Raw genomic sequence first — 16348 nt, forward strand, 5'->3', positions numbered from 1 at the left:
GACTCTGTCACAAAAATTTTAAAAATTAGAGCTGAGGATGTAGCTCAGTGGTAAAGCACCCCTGGGTTCGAACCCCAGAACCAAAATAATGATAATAATAATAATAATAATAATAATAATAATTAATAACCTTGTTGAACCATGAAAAGAACACAAGACATTCCAATCCAATAGGGAGCCATTCAACAAAATATCTGATCATAACCAACAAGGTCATCAAAATAAGCAAAATCTGAGAAGCTGTCAAAACCAAGATGAGCCTTAGAAGATATGGTGACTAAACATAATGTGGTATCCTGGGTGAACTCCTAGAACAGAAAAGGGACACTGGGGGAAAACTAAGGAAATATGAATAAATTATGAACTGTGGTTAATAATATATCAATATTGATTATTAATTATAATAAATGTATCACATTAAGGTAAGATGTTAACAGGGGAAAAAGCATTCAGCATATGGGAATTCTCTAAGTTATTTCTGCAATTCTGCTGTAAATTTAAAACAATTCTAAAGTTAGAGTTTATTTAAATATATACACATATGCCTGAGTTCCATCTTCAGAGATTTTTATTTGATTGGCTAGAATGGAAACAAACAGTTACTCTTTAAACAATTCCCATCCACAGGTTATTCAAATGTGGAGTCAAGACTGAGAAACAGTTTACTGTTCCCACCTCCTATTCCTTTCACTCCACTTTATCCCATAGTGGCTTTCTTGCTGTCCACCCAACACTGAAGTTCACCTCCATTCACCATCCTTTCTGCCTTAACCTCTATGCTCCCAGACTTTAAAAAAAATTTCTAGATTATAAAATATAATGTCAATAGTTAAGATTGTTGAAGGGGCTCTGTGGTAGAGCACCTGCCTAGCATGTACAAGGCCCTGGGTTCAATTTCCAGCCAGGAATAAGAAAAGAAAAACAAAACAAAAAAAAACAAAAAAAAAAACAAGATTGGAGAAGAGTCCAGACCCTTAACATGACATAATTCAATGATTTTTCCTACTCCACCTAACCCTGCAGAGGCCCTGTAGTCTTTAACAAAGTTCCATCACTGTCAATATTGAATCCCCTGAAAAATCTGACTGTATAATGGATCCCCATAAGTGCAGATTCTGTCAGAGTACTTGTCTGTGCTAACAGTGCATCACAGTTGCTAGAACAATGTCATTCTCTCATGGATTAATCTTTCTAAGAAGTTTACGTACCAAACCAATTGTCTCTGCTACAAATAAAATCGTAGGACTTTGTAAGCACCACTGAATGATAACACAATAGGTGGTTTCCCTCAATCTTTGCAAGAATTTATAATTCAGGTCTCTGCCCAAATGTTAAATGGTCAGAGATGCCTTCCATACCTGCCACACCACTCACTCTTTCAACACCATGACTTACTGTTTTCATAGTACATATTATCATCCACAACTACTGTTTCTCCCATACTAGAGGGTAAACTCCAGAAAAATCAGGGCACTGCCTGTCCTGTCCATTTCCAAGACACATGACAGGTTAAGAAAGTACATTTTGAATGTTAGACTGAAGTGGGGAATCCCAGAGTTTCATGCCTCCGAGAACCATTTAGGGGTAGCTCCAATTAATGATACCAAGTCACCCCTTCACCTTAAGTCTTAGCTTTTTTGTCTCATTTTGAATAAATAAGACACTTGTCAAACAACTGTGTAGCCAATTCTTCATGCTCTAATTAAAAAGTGTACTATATCCTTTAAGAACATTAGAAGAAATAAAAATATATGAATAGGTATACTACAGTACCCCTTTAACCTTTTCCCTACCACAAACATCACTGACCACTATGGGATACAATACAGCATACCTCTACCTCTGGAGTCAGTTGTTCTGGGCATATACCTACATCCTTCCAACTATCCTGCTACTGCTATCAGTACCCCCTCAATGACGCCACTTCCCCATACAGTTGTTCCCAATATCACTTACCTATTCTTCTCCCCAAATATGACTTAAAAGCAAACTCAAAAGCAAGAGTGGTATAGCTTCTAAACCTTTGAATATATTCACAACAAGGCCATGTTAAGAACTCTTCAGATGGTACAGATCTGCTGCATTTTGCCAACCACCTCTCCCTTTGCCATTTTATAAGACTCTTCCTTTTCTTCAGATGATTTTAGGGTGAACTAGACAAGTGTTTTTCAAACCACAGGACATGATCATAGTGTGCCATGAAATCAATGTAGTGGGAGGATCTAGAATTTTGAATAGAACACAACAGAAATAGAACACATCATAGGCAGCCAAGTAAATAGTGTTCCATTTGAGTTATCTAAGATATGTACATGCATAAGGGGTATGAACAAGGTCATAATTAAAATACATTTTTCCTTATGTAGATTATGTTCAAAATAATTTTTTTTTAAAACTATCGATCAAGAGGCTGGGGATGTAGCTCAGTGGTATAGTAGTTGCCTAGAATGCCCAAAGCCTTGGGAGCAATCTCCACTACCACAAAAAGAAAAAAAAAAAAAAAAAAAAAAGAGGGAGAACTACTGGTCAAGAGTACTGTTTATACCTTTGCTGTTTAACAACAAAAAATTCAATAAATGTAGCTCTAAATGAAAACTCCCTTGATGATATGAGAATTTTCATATGACTAAATCCATAAACTAGATGAATTCCTTTGTCCCAATGGACCCATTCTCAGAGGTAGAAGTAACCAATCAACAATGCAAAGTTGAAAAGCATGATCTCTTAATTTAATGAATAATATATAATAAAGCATTTGCAGCTGCAAGAGAGGGAGGGAAGAAGGGAGGAGCAAATTTTTGGAGTGATTTCAAGGAAATATTGCTAAGTGAAAAAAAGCATAAAAGGGCATTATATTCTTTCACAAAACCCATAATTACAGTTTAACCAAAGAGAAAATATCAAACAAATCTGAATTAAGGAATATGCTACATAATACCTGGCTAACACTCCCCAAAACTAATAAGGTCATCAACAATTTTTAAATGTAATGTGAGATCTTGGATAGGATGTGAATACAGAACTCATCAGGGAAAAAAGGTGAAATTCAGTAAGATCTACAGTTTATTTAGTAATTGTTCCAATGTTAGAATAAGCAGAGTTACAAGAAGTAGCTCTAGATCTGAAGATATTTATTGGACCCCAGAAAATGGACTGCATTTGGCTAGGGGTGGAAGGTGAGGTGGGAGGGGAGAAAGCAGTAATAGAAAGCAAAGCTCAAGGCAAGCTCGGAGTTGGACATTTAAAGAAGATTCTTTCCATAATAGACTTGAAACTCTCCACCTTTCCACCCCTGCCAAAGAGTAAAATTCAGAGTAAAGGCAAACTAAAAGTAAACTTGCCATTATCTAAACCTCCAAGAACCTGAGGGAGTATTTTGAAGCTGAACAAAACAGAGAAGGAATGAAGAAAAATAAGAGATTGTAACCCTGGAAAGGCCTTCCTGAAAATCTGGTCTAAGAAACCTCTAGAAACTAATTCAGTTTAAGGGAGTTCTAAGTAAGGTGTACTCTCAGACCTCCAGAAAAGCAAGCTAAAATCTTCTCTTGAAGATTACAGTTTCATTCAAGTCTTCAGGAGCCCCATAGATTTTTTGGTGTTTTTTGTTTGTTTTTTTGTTTTGTTTTTATTGGAAATTAAATGCAGGGGCCCTTTACTACTGAGCTACATCCCCAATACATTTTTATTTTGAGATAGTCTCTCTATGTTGCTGAGGGTCTTGCTAAGTCACTGAAGTTGGCCTCAAACTTGCTATCCTCCTACCTCAGTGTCCTGAGTTGCTGGGATTACAGAAATGTTCTACTGTGCCCTGTGCCCACAAATAATATTTTAAAGGCAACTCAGTTACTCAGTCAAGCATAAAATACATATATAATTAAGCAAACAAACACACACACACACATGCATAAAAGAAATAACTTCAAAGAAAAAAAATCAGAAACACCAGCAGAAAGAACTATATGAATGCTTCACATATTGGAATTATCAGAGGCAGATTACAAATCAACATGATTACTGCTCTAAAGGAATACAGAGGATAGCTACATAATGAAAAACAGATAAATGATCCAGATTGGACTGAGGATTTAGCAAAGTGATAGAGCACTTGCCTAGCATGCTCTAGGCCCAGGGATCAACCCCCAGCACTGCCAAAAAAAAAAAAAAAGAAGAAGAAGAAGAAGAAAAGGCCCAGATGTGGTCAATTCTATGAAACTTTTAGGAAGAAATATCCCAATCTTACAAAAATAATTCTAGAACATTGAGAGAAAATGGCAGAAACATTATACCCCATTTTAGACTATGAGGCCAACACATCCTTGACAGCAAGATCTCATGAGAACAGTACAAAAAAGAACACCTGCCAGGTGCTGTGGCACCTGCCTGCAATCCTAGTGAGTTAGGAGACTGAGGTAGGAGGATCACAAGTTCCAGGCCAGCCTCAGAGATTTAATTAGGCCCTAAGCCCCTCTGAGTTCAATCCCCACTGCCAAAAGAAAAAAAAAAATTTTACAGGCCAATCTCTCCTATAAATATAATGAAAAGGAAATACTGTATAAATTATTAATAAATAAAATCCCAAAACATAATGATACTTCATCATGACCAAACTGAGTCAAATATATCCCAGAAATGCAAGGTTGATTTAATCATAAAACATAATAACTAAAAATACAAATGAAGAGGTGGAAGTAAAGCCATATACATATGCACACACTTCTGTGTGCAAAAAGTAACACTTGAATTTATAAAAGAATTAATAAAAGTGGTTACCAACAGCTGGTGGAAGAAGCAAAGGGACAGACGCTTCAGAGATAAAAGTAAAATTAGATGATCATCCCAACAGATGCAGAAAAATCATTTGATATTCAATATGTAAGAAAAACTTAGCAAACTAGGGCTAAGAGAATCTTCTTAATCTGATGAAACATGTCTATTAAAAACTATTAAAAAAATCACACTTATTTGTGAAATTTAAATTATCCCTACATAAGGAACAAGGCCAGAATATCCATTATCACATCTATTCAACGCTGACCGATCCAGATAGTGAGGCAAGAAAAAGCAAATAACAGGTATTATGATTGTAAAGAAACAAAAATTGCCCATCTTCCCAGATAATACAATCACATATGTAGAATGACTCTACAAATACTTAGAAATTGTAAGAGAATTTAGCAGATAGCTTAATATGAAAACCAATATGGAAAAGTTAATCAAATTCCTATACATAATTAGAAAACAAAAATCAAAATTTTTACAATACTATAAGATTATGAAATAGTTAAAAATAAACTTCACAATGTAAAGGCTCTTTCAGGGAAAAAATTATAAAAATATTATTGAGAAGCAATAAAACCTAAAGAAATGGATCAGAAGACTTCTTATTGTAATGGTATTCATTCTCCCTATATTGGTTAATAAATTCAATACAACACTCAAAAAATACCCCCAAAAAGTCCTGAAAAAAAAAAAAAATTGTGTGTGTGTGTGTGTGTGTGTGAGATTGACCACAGGGCCTTGAACATGCAAGCACTCTACCAACTGAGCTATAGCCCAGCCCCTGAAAAAAAAAAAATTTTTAGAGTACTATTCTACTATAAGGCTGGCTGAACCAGGTGTGGTGCTGTAGGCCTATAATCCCAGCGGCCCAGGAGCTGAGACCGGAGGATTGAGAGTTCAAAGCCAGCCTAAGCAAATAAGAGGCACTAAGCAACTCAGTAAGACCCTTTCTCTAAATAAAATGCAAAATGGGGCTGGGGATGTGGCTCTGTGGTTTAGTGCCCCTGAATTCAATCCCCTGTACCGACCCCTACTGAAAAAAAAAAAAAAAAGAACGAGGCTGGCTGAGACACTGGTAGAAGAACAAAAGTAGAAGGACCTGCTCACCAGATATTAAAAAGGTATTAAAAGCTATGGTAACTGAGAAAACATCTTGTTCACAGAGGAATATACTACAATGGTACAGAAGAGCCAAGAAATATGCTTACAAAATACTTGACATAACAGATGGAAAAGCAGATCGTTATATAAAGAGCATTTTTAATTTTATTTACTTATTTATTGGCAATACTGGGACTGAACACAGGTGCTCTACCACTGAGTTAAATTTCGTGTTTTTTTTTTTTTTTTTTTTTTTTTTTTTTTTTTTTTTTTTTTTTTTTTAAGACAAGGTCCTGCTAAGTTCCCCTGGTGGCTAGCCTCGAACTTACAAATCTCCTGCCTCAGCCTTGGAAGTCACTGGGATTACAGATATGTAACACCACATCTGGCCAAAGGTGTTCTTTTCAATAAATGGTGCTAGAGCAACTGATTAACTACATGGGAAACTGACCCCTACTTCTGTTAAACAAAAATCGACACTAAGTTGAATAAGATCAAAAAAGCACAAACTGTAAACAAAAAGTATTGGTAAATCTTAGCATGTTAAAATCTGCATTCAAGGAACAAGTTTTAAAAAAAGACACAAATTAGAAGATATTTGAAACACATTTAAACAAAAAAGTAAAAAAAAAAAAAAAAATACTTGGAAAACACCTGGAAATTAATGAGAAAAAAAGATACATGATCTAATAGAAATGACTGGGTAGTTTACAAAAAGAGGAAATACAAAAGATACTCAAAGTCATAAGTAACCAGAGAAATGCAAATGAAAAAAACCACAGTAAGATACCATTCATTAAATACCCATGAGATTGACGAAAATTAGAAACTCTGTAACAGCAAGTAGTGGTGAAGATATAGAGCAATAAGAACTCATACTCTTCATGATGGTGCAAATTGGTACAACCACTTTGGAAAACTGTTGGTAGCACCTAGTACTACTGAAGATAGGCATAGTCTGTGACCCAGCAATTTCACTCCTAGATTCACAGTCCATTTAAATAATACAAGTAACCATATACCAAAACACATAAACAAGAATGTTTATAACTACACTGTAACAGTCCAAAGCTCCAAAAATGTTCATTTTTGACAGAATAAGTACCTGTGGCATATTCATAAAAAGGGCTTCAATACAATGAAAATGAACCACACTCAATGGATGAATCTCGCAAACATTTAAAAAATGAAGAAAAACTCAAAAGAGTGCATAATAAAAACATGGTAGTGTCAAGTTCAAATAAATTTAGGAATGCATACATATGTGGTAAAAGAATAAAGATAAGCAAGGATACTACCCCAAAGTCAGCATAATAGTTACCTATTGGGGAGAGAGATGGTTTTAACTGGAAAATGGTATGAGTGGTGTCAATATTGCTAGTAATATTCTACTTCTTACCTGGGTTGAGGTTATATCACCATCTGCTCTATAATTATTACTGTGCATGTTTTTACACACTTTCTGAATGTGTACTTTATAATAATAGGAACAAGAAAGGAAAAACCTCAATACAAGGGATATTCATTATTAAAATTGCTCCACTGGGTGCAATTCCTAGTACCAAAAATGGTACTGATCACTTAATGGTGATCACACAAACTTCTCAACTTGTTTAGCATCAGAGTTTCTCTTGCTTATTGTAAGCATCCACAACACAAATACACTTGCAAATTCATTCCTTCAACAAATATTTACTAACACTGTTGTTAGGGTGCCAGCAAGGTCCAAGATAATTAAAAGCCCAGATAGAGAACCTGAGAACCTTCATTCCTACTCCATTGAGCCTTGGCCCTTATTTCTCTCCTCCTAAATTTCACACAAGAACCTAAAAGCAGCAAGAAAAAAAGAACCTAAAAGACCCATATCAAGTCATGAAAATCACTACCCTAGGGCATCTTCCTTCCAGAGAAATCACCACTTGGATTCATTTGACAAAATCATGGTTTCCTATTTTTAAGTAGGCAGAGATCCCCTTAACAAGAACTCTGTCAAAGCACTCATTTTAACAATGGTGATGCTCAGGAGACCGGCCAAAGTGGTATCAAAAACTTTCAAGGAATACTTTGCCTGGGATCCAGAGACCAGAGGCTTGTAACTTTTCAGAAATTATATCCTAGATTTTGCATGTACAAGTATTTTTTTTTTTTTTTCAGGTTAAAGTCCATACTTTCATGTGATTCTCAAAGTTGTTCAACCAAAAAGGGCTGAATAAGAATCACTCCCAACAAGCTGAATAGCCAGGCCAGCTTTTGAGGGACAAGTCAATGTAGTCACGGTTGGGTCATCTCAATTGAAACCCTGCTGTCCTGACCCCTAGGACTAAGCGCTCAGTGCCCAATACTTACTCTTAGTTCTTCGAAGGCTTCATCTAGGGTGGAGAGCTGGTGGCCCTGGTGAGCCCCAATGACCGGGCACAGGACACAGATGAGCTGCCTATCTTCCTGGCAATAGGTGCTCAGGTCAAGCCCATGGTCTGGACACTTCCTCTTGGCCACTCTCTCTGCTTCCATTTCTATTTCCGGGTCAAATTCGCTTTCTGCCTCGGTTTCTCCTTCCGCCTCAGACTCTCCTTCTTGGTTGTCTTCCTCGGCCTCGCTTTCCTGCTCATCCTCCATTTCCTCCTCACTGTCCTCTTCACTCTCTTCGTCGCTCTCGTCCTCGCTCTCTTCCTCCGTCTCGCTCTCTTCCTCCGACTCACTGTCCTCCTCAGACTCGCTCTCTTCCCCCGCCTCGCTTTCTACCTCCCCGGCCTGCTCCACCTTGGCCCCGACCTCTTCCTTCCCCGCCCCCTCCCCGCCGGCTCTCGAGGTCCAGGCCTGGGCGCCATGGATGTACTCGGCCAGGTGGTGACTGAGGAACTTCTGCCTGTGCGCCTCGGCGTGGCGGCGGCAGTAGCAGAAGCCGCATTCTCGGCACACTTCCTCGGCCCCCGGAGCCTCGTCGGGCTCGCACTCGTCACACGTGCCGTCGTGAGGCAGCTCCTCGAAGGCCGCGCCCACTCCGGAGGCCATGTGGGTGCTGTGACGCGGCCGAGGCCTGCGGGCTCGCCGCCTCCCCTTGGCGCGGCCTCCTCGCTTCCCCTCCGCGGCACTGGGGTCCCCTCCGCGGGATTCGCCGCCCGGCTGGGCCGCGCGGCGTCCGGGAGCGGGGCCTGGGGCCGCGGCAGCCCCCGCCGGGCCGCGAGCACAGGGCCTCCCCGCCGGCTCGGCCTGCTCGCCGGGCGCTGCGCTGCGCTTCCTCTGCCGCCCGCACTTCCGGCGCGGCCGCTCGCGCCCCGTCGGCCCCCGCGCTGCGCCGCGCGCGGCTTGGCCTCAGCTGCCCGGCGAGATCGCGGCCGCCGCCGGCCCGCGCCGCCCCGGTTCCACTTTCCTCTCACCGTCAGGCGTCCTCCTTTCACTTCCTGAGTCACTTAAAGTGGCAATGGCCCTTTTCTGCTTTTCCCGCGGGGCTCAGCTCCGCCACTCGGGATCGCAGCATCCCGGGAAGGAGGAGGATGCCTGCGGTCTCGCGCTGACTGCGGGGGGCGGGCGTTGGGCCCCGCCTCCCCCGCTCCCTCCGGGGAGGTGTCAGCCTTCCCTCCAAATCTCTAGTCCGGGGTCCGGGTGGACTTCGGTCTTTCTCCTGCCAAGGACAGCCCCAGGTGTTCTGCAGGGTGCCAGGACCGTGTTGTTTACCAGACTGCACCTGACCCCTCGGGATTTCCACCGTGCTCCAGAAGGGCTGTGTTTGTTCTCCAAGGCCCAGGGAATCTCAGAGTCAGGCTGTGCAAGCAAATGTTTGCAAAGTCTGTTTGCATTCCTGCCTCCTAGGGGCCCAGACCCTTTTTCTAAGAGACTACCGGGTTAGACTGAGATGTTAGGTGAAGGAAGGTAGGGAGAGAGTATTTGTCCAGTGAGAGTGTCAGGCTGCACTCCTTCACTTCTTTATGAAAGGAGTCCCTCTAGATTCACACTGGATTCCAAGAGAAAGGACTAAAGTGCCAAATCTTTGTGAAAGACTGGTTTTAGAAGACCTATTGCCCAGGGCTTCCAAATCCTAGGACCACTACTTAATCAGTATTGTGATCATACTCAAGTTAATTCATCATTTTGTTTTTCATCTTTAAAAAAAGAAAGAAAAGCTTTGTAAAAGTCAAACAATAGTAACAGCTACCTCATGGGGTTGTTTTGTGGATTCCTGTAAAGGTGCCTGCACTGTAGAGTGTTCATTAAGCTTTATTGTTTTTGCACAAATTATAGTTAGTGCTCACAATGGCCCTTTGGAGTTTTTGAAATGTATTCTAAATATATAGAGTGTGTTTGTCCAGCTGCTTGTTTTTATTGATATCTCTTCATTGACAGAGGATTTTTTTCTTTTCTTTTCTTTCTTTTTTTTTTTTTTTTTTTGTATTTGAGAGAGAAAAAGGCCTTTTTACATAAGGGGAGGATATGATTAATAAGAATGGAGGAGAATGGATTGGTGTCAGTTTTTCATTGATTTTCTTAGATAATTTTAAGATAGGATTTCCAGATGAGCTTCTTAAAAGTATTAGGGTACAAGGAGTATCCCCATGGATAATGTATGGTTAATCTTTTAGCAGATTTTGTTAGGTATTTATTTTTTAGAAGTTTTTTCAAACCTCAGAACAATTCTAAATGCAAAAGAACATTAGGTTTGTTTTGTTCCAATTTCATATAGTTTTTTTTCCTTCAGTTCATTTCTCTGAAGATTATTTCTATGTCTGCATTTGAAACAAGTATTGATGCACCATTCTGGAAAAAATAATGCAACCAATGCCAACTCAAACACCAGCATTAGTATATTTAGTGAATAATATTCCTTGCTTATTTCCATCTCCTTCCCCAGGTTAAACAGGAAGCAATTTAGCCTTTACATCCATGATGTTATTGCATTTAGGAAATCTTTTTGTAACGAAAATAAATTAAAATATATTTTTTGAGACAGGGTCTCATTATTTTGTTCAGGTTGGTCTTGAACTCCTGGGCTCAAGCAGTCCTCTTGCCTCAGCCTTCCAAGGGCTGAGACTATGGAACTCTGGGTGTGTGCCACCTCACTTGGCTGAAAATAATTTTTTAAAGTCTTGAGAGGACATTTGTATATTCAGGATCTTTGGTAAGAGGAAGGAGAGGCTTGTTGTCATTGTTTCTTCTTAATCATAACCTGACAGAATTAAAATATAATACTGTGCAGTTCTGATCTGACACTTTACAATCCTTGTTTGAGCACTCTGTGAAGAGGATCTTCGAGACAGAAGCTGATGAAACTATTAGAAAGGGTTCCCAGAAAGTTCTGGTTTCATTGTGTGCCAAAATCAACGAGGCGAGTCTTCTATACCCTTCTACTTAGAAATCAGAACCATCCAATTTCCTCAAAATTTGGAATCTTTGGGAACATCCAGAGATGGACCCCTTGCATAGAAAATTATCTCAAAATGTAGCAGCTTAAAACTAAATATTACCTCACACAGTTTCTGTGATCCAGAAATCTGGGCGTAGTTTAGCTGGGTATCTCTGGCTTAGTATCTCCCAAGAGATTTCAGTAAAGATGTTGAGTAGGTCATAGTTGCTTGAAGGGTATTCTGTAAAGACAAGATTTGCTTCCGGTGTGGTCACACACATGGCTGTTAGCAAGAGGCCTCACCACTTTCTATAGGACTATAGAAAGTCACTATTGTCACTAGTGTCCTAGTGACATAACAGTTGAATTCTTCCAAAACCCTGGATGCAAGAGACTACAAGATGGCAGGTGCTATGTCTTATATGACCTAAACTCAAATTACATATCATTATTTCCAACACAGCTTAGTGATAGTTACCAAGGTCACTTCTATCCAGTGTGGGAAGAAATCACACAAGGGCACAAATGCCAAAGGGGCTACCTTTGAGGCTAGATACCACAGTCTGCCCTTTGATCTTCAATGATTTGTGTATCTCTCAATGTAAATCACTCTCATTTCCCAAGGACCCCCAAAATCTTCACCCATTATGTCATTAATCCAGAATCTTGTCACTTTAATTTGTTTTGAGTACAGAGATAAGTCTCCTAGTTGTAAAAGTACAACTCCTCAAGTGTAATTCCTCTTCATTTTTATAACTCTGTCTCCCACAATCCCAAAGTGTCATGGTGGGACAGGCCTTGGATAGCTGGGGAAAACATTCTTTTTCAAAAAGGAGGAAAGATAGGATTATCTGAAGAGTTACCCAGCCCTAGAATCCTTAAATCCAGTTTGATACATAATGGAATTTCCTTGATTCATCTCAGATCTGCTCTTGCATGGGAATGACTCTCCATGGTTCTTGACTTCACCCTTTGGACTCATTGGTTCCATTCTCTGAGTCATCCTTTTCTTTTGTATTAAAAGTATAACATGGGCTGGGGAGATAACTCAGTCGGTAGAGTGCTTGCCTTGCAAACACAAGGCCCTGGGTTCGATCCCCAGCACTGCAAAAAAAAAAAAAAAAAAAAGAAGCACACATTTGCTGTGTAGTTTTGTCAGTTTGCTTCTTTCCAGAATTTAGGGAGTCCAAAGTTCATTTTCATTTTGTGTCACATGGACACACAGAGTACAATGTAATACCTTTAAAACTTTTTAAGTCTCCTGTAAATCTAATTGAGTTCACTTATTGGACAAAACTGATATCCACCAATCTCTTCAAGATAAGTTTTTCTCTGCTAGGAAGAGTCCCTCTGCTCAAACTGCTAAGGCACAACACCCTAAGCCATCTTTGAAAGCCCGTGTTTGAATGATTCCCTGAATCAACTCTATAGACCTTTTTGAGGTCTAAACAAAGGGGTTTACAACCATACTCTCACTTCACCATTTGATTATGTTTTCCTGGTAGCATCCTGGAGTTTATCTATGGTTGGAAACCATTTCTTTGTTTTAGCATCATTTGCCATGCAGAGAAGCTGGGAATTTTTGAACCTATCAGGTTCTAGATTCTCTTTCTTTCCTTCCTTTTCTAAGTCCTTCTTTTAGATGATTCTCTTTTCTTTTCACATTTTGATATAATTAGCAAGAAGACATAGCCAGTATTTTTAAAGCTCTACCAGGAGGACTGGGGATATAGTTCAATGGTCAAACCCTTGCCTAACACAAGACCCTGGGGTCCATCCACAGCACTGCTAAACGAACAACAAAAACCTACCCTACCAAGAAATGTCCTTAACTACTACACATTTCCACATGACTGCAGTTAACAGTGTTACTAAGCTTCTGCCTCTGCATAACAATCTCCCCTTTCCTCCACTTTCCAATAATATTTTTCCCATTTTCTACTAAGCCCTCCCCTGTAGCTTTCTCAAAGAACATCAGGGTTGAACTAAGAGTTTCTTCAAGACTCTGGACTTCCACTAACATTCTCCTCAAAGTCCCTCCACTGCCCAGTTCCAAAGCCATTCCAACACCTCAGTGTTGTGGTATGAGAGAACCTCACTTTATGATGAACTCTGTATTTGTGGTCTATCGCTGCCTTACAAAATACCCCAAAACATTGGTCATCATGGGGGGACTGATCACCACACTTGGCATTAGCATTGTCTTCTGGCTGTGCTTAGGAACATCTGTAAGGCATCTCCAAGAATGCTCAGTAGGAAGCAGATGTGGAAAAACAGCACTTTGCAGCTTTGACTGCTTTGCCAATGTATGTGGGACTCCCAGGAACCAATGGTTATTTCTAAATAAACAAAGATCTGCTGTTATGTGGATATTAGCTCTTAAATCTTTAGATATTTGAACCCTGTCCAAATGATGAATCATAGGTTCAGAGAGGTGAAAAAGCTCATTTAAGGGTACCCAACCAGAAGTAAGAGAGTTGGAATTCAAACTCAGGTCTCTCTGACTCCATCTTACCATATTCATTGATGGGACAAATAGATTGCCAAACTGCTTACCAGCAACTTTGCCCATCTTTTCTTACCAGCTGTGAAATCAATTTCTATCCCCTTCACCTGTTCCAGAAAAGAGTTGAGTTTAGTAAGATTCACAGCATAGAACAATTAATTTTAGAAAAACATTAGAGATGAACAGAGAACAGAATGGAATTTCAAAACCCACTGCTTTGGGGAAGGTATATGCACCCCCTCAGCCAATCCCATTCTTGTGTAATTATACTGTCACTTTAGTGACTGATTTCATTTTCCCCAACAAGCCCCTGAGATCATCTAAATCTCATCTCATGCTGTTATCATATTAGCTAGCATCTTATCCTATTATGTCAGTGCAATGAAATATGATATCTCCCAGCCCATCCCAGTCCTGCCAAAATATAAAGAATGAAACCTTTAAGGCTAGACCTGACTCTCTTCCTCAGAAGCCTGCTAGAGATGGATACACAAAATAATTCCTTGGCCCCACATTCTTCTAAACATGTTCATTCAGTGCTTACAATGGTTCACTGCTTGGTAATATTATAAGCCACTAAACACTTTCCCCTTTAAACAATAAACATCTGCAACGATAACTGTAGATAAGCTCTGATCAAGATATTTTCATGACATTCATTTATTCTGTTACTTGCTAAAGATACCTATTTTCATAACCATTATTTCAATCACCACAAGAATTCTAAAGATTCCCTTGATACTTGTTTCAGTTTTCTTTGGATGCGTTCTACAAATTCCCTGCTAGTGGATGCTTCCACTTTACCAGTGTGAAAACTACAGGGAGGGAGAGAATTATTTAAAAGAACATTCAGTCAATTGTGAGTCAATCTCTGACTTCCTTCCCAGTCTTCAAACCAGCTCCCTAACCCCTGGATGATGCTAATTCTTTTTGTCAAAATGATGTTTTTTCAAACTCGTCTCCTTGGAAATGCTTTCTTAGGGGTGGTCTTTGCTTTTATCTGAGTGGGCTGCAAAGAACGAAGGCAGACACTTAATCATCTGTGAGATCAGCACTCTTTGGGAGTGAGGAAAATCCCTAAAGTTGCCTTCCTCTGACTCCAGTTGGAAAAGCAGTCACCTCTGGACTGGAACTAATTAGAGACTTTGTATTTCAGCGGTTGGTGCACTGCCCTTGTAAATCAGGGTTTATGACGGAAAATCTCCCTGAGGCTTGTTCCTTCTATTTATTGATTTATTTTGGAACTTCGGTGCAGATAGGCCAGTGAATCATACCATTCAGATCAAAATCTGTCCCTAGTTCAGGTAAGGCGCCCCTCTTATTTCATCTTATTTAATTTTTTTTAATGTCTCCTTTATTTCCAAACTCCATTCCATTCCCAACTCTTCCTCCCACAGAAACTATCTTTAATGTGCTTGATAAATATATGTGTGTAATATACGTATGTACATGTGTGTATACCTTTTAAGATGATTTCTCTTGTGTATGCATGTGTTCAACTTTGTGTAATTATGGCACTAAAGAATATTCTCTGGTTCATTTATTTATTTGTTTATTTATTTATGGTACTAGGGATTGAAGACAGGGGTGCTTAATCACTGAGCAACATCCCCAGCCCTTTTTAAAATTTCAATACAGGGTCTCACTAAGTTGCTTAGGGCCTCACTAAATTGCTGAGGCTGGTTTTAACCTTCCGATCCTCTTGCCTTAGCCTCCCGAACTGCTAGGACTACAGGTGAGCCCAGCTCTGATTTATTTGTTCACATAATGCTATGATTGTTAAAATCTTGGATATCTGTCAGGCATGGTGGTATGCCTTACACCTACTTGGGAGGTGTTACAGCTACTTGGGAGGCTGAGGCAGGAGGATTGCAAATTCAAGGCCAGCCTGGGAAACTTAGTGAGACACTGTCTCAATTTTTAAAAAAGAAAGAAAGAGAGAAAGAATGAGAGAATGAGCTGGAAATGCAGCTCAGTGATAGAACACCCCTGAGTTCAATCCTTAATACTGAAAAAAACAAAATTCCTTGAATATCCACTCTTTGACAGCATTTGGTGTCATCTACCTTTTTAACTTTTGTCAATCTAATGGATATAATGTGAAAACTCATTGTGGCTTTATTTTTTAGTGTCTTCAATTATTAATAAAGATGAACAGCTCTTTATTCTCTTCTTATGTAAATAACAATTGGTAATTCTTCCTATTTTTCATTGAGTTCTCTTTTTCTTTTTTTTTTTTTTTTTTTTTGCGGTGCTGGGGATCGAACCCAGGGCCCTGTGCTTGCAAGGCAAGCGCTCTACCAACTGAGCTATCTCCCCAGCCCTCTGTTATTTTATTATTGTCTTTGCAGCATTTTCTTGTACCTTCTAGATATAACTGTGATCAATTCTACACATTGAAAATAACTTTTCTTAATCTGTCACCTACTAACATTGTCTACAGTGGTGTAATTTTTGAAAAGAGATGTTATGTTTTCATATAGTCAAATCCACTCTGTTTAAGAAGTCATTCTCCACCCCAAGATCATAACTATGTGCTCCAACATCTTTTATTTTAATAGTTTTACCCTTCACATCTACATTTCACCTTGGCGTCTGGTTTGAGGTTGGAATCCAACTTTGTT

The 16348-nt window shown here is 39.5% G+C and overlaps 1 protein-coding gene across 8 annotated transcripts in view; it reads right to left on the reverse strand.

The window, feature by feature from the left end:
* The window catches only part of TRIM44 (tripartite motif containing 44), a 132927-nt gene extending 123342 nt beyond the window's left edge, over positions 1 to 9585 (reverse strand). For 2 of the 8 annotated variants that reach the window (XR_013757780.1, XM_079104408.1), the window contains exon 1: positions 8227 to 9576. Coding sequence is in view for 7 of the 8 variants with exons in the window: in XM_079104408.1 (XP_078960534.1) it covers positions 8227 to 8892 (666 nt within the window). In the remaining variant the exon portion in view is untranslated. Of the gene's footprint in view, positions 1 to 8226 lie in introns of all 8 variants that reach the window. The other 6 variants (XM_079104405.1, XM_079104406.1, XM_079104404.1 and 3 more) reach the window with 5 other exon arrangements.
* Between the last annotated feature and the right edge of the window lie 6763 nt (positions 9586 to 16348).

Source organism: Sciurus vulgaris, assembly GCF_902686455.1.
Source record: "Sciurus vulgaris genome assembly, chromosome: 11".
Taxonomy (NCBI): domain Eukaryota; kingdom Metazoa; phylum Chordata; class Mammalia; order Rodentia; family Sciuridae; genus Sciurus; species Sciurus vulgaris.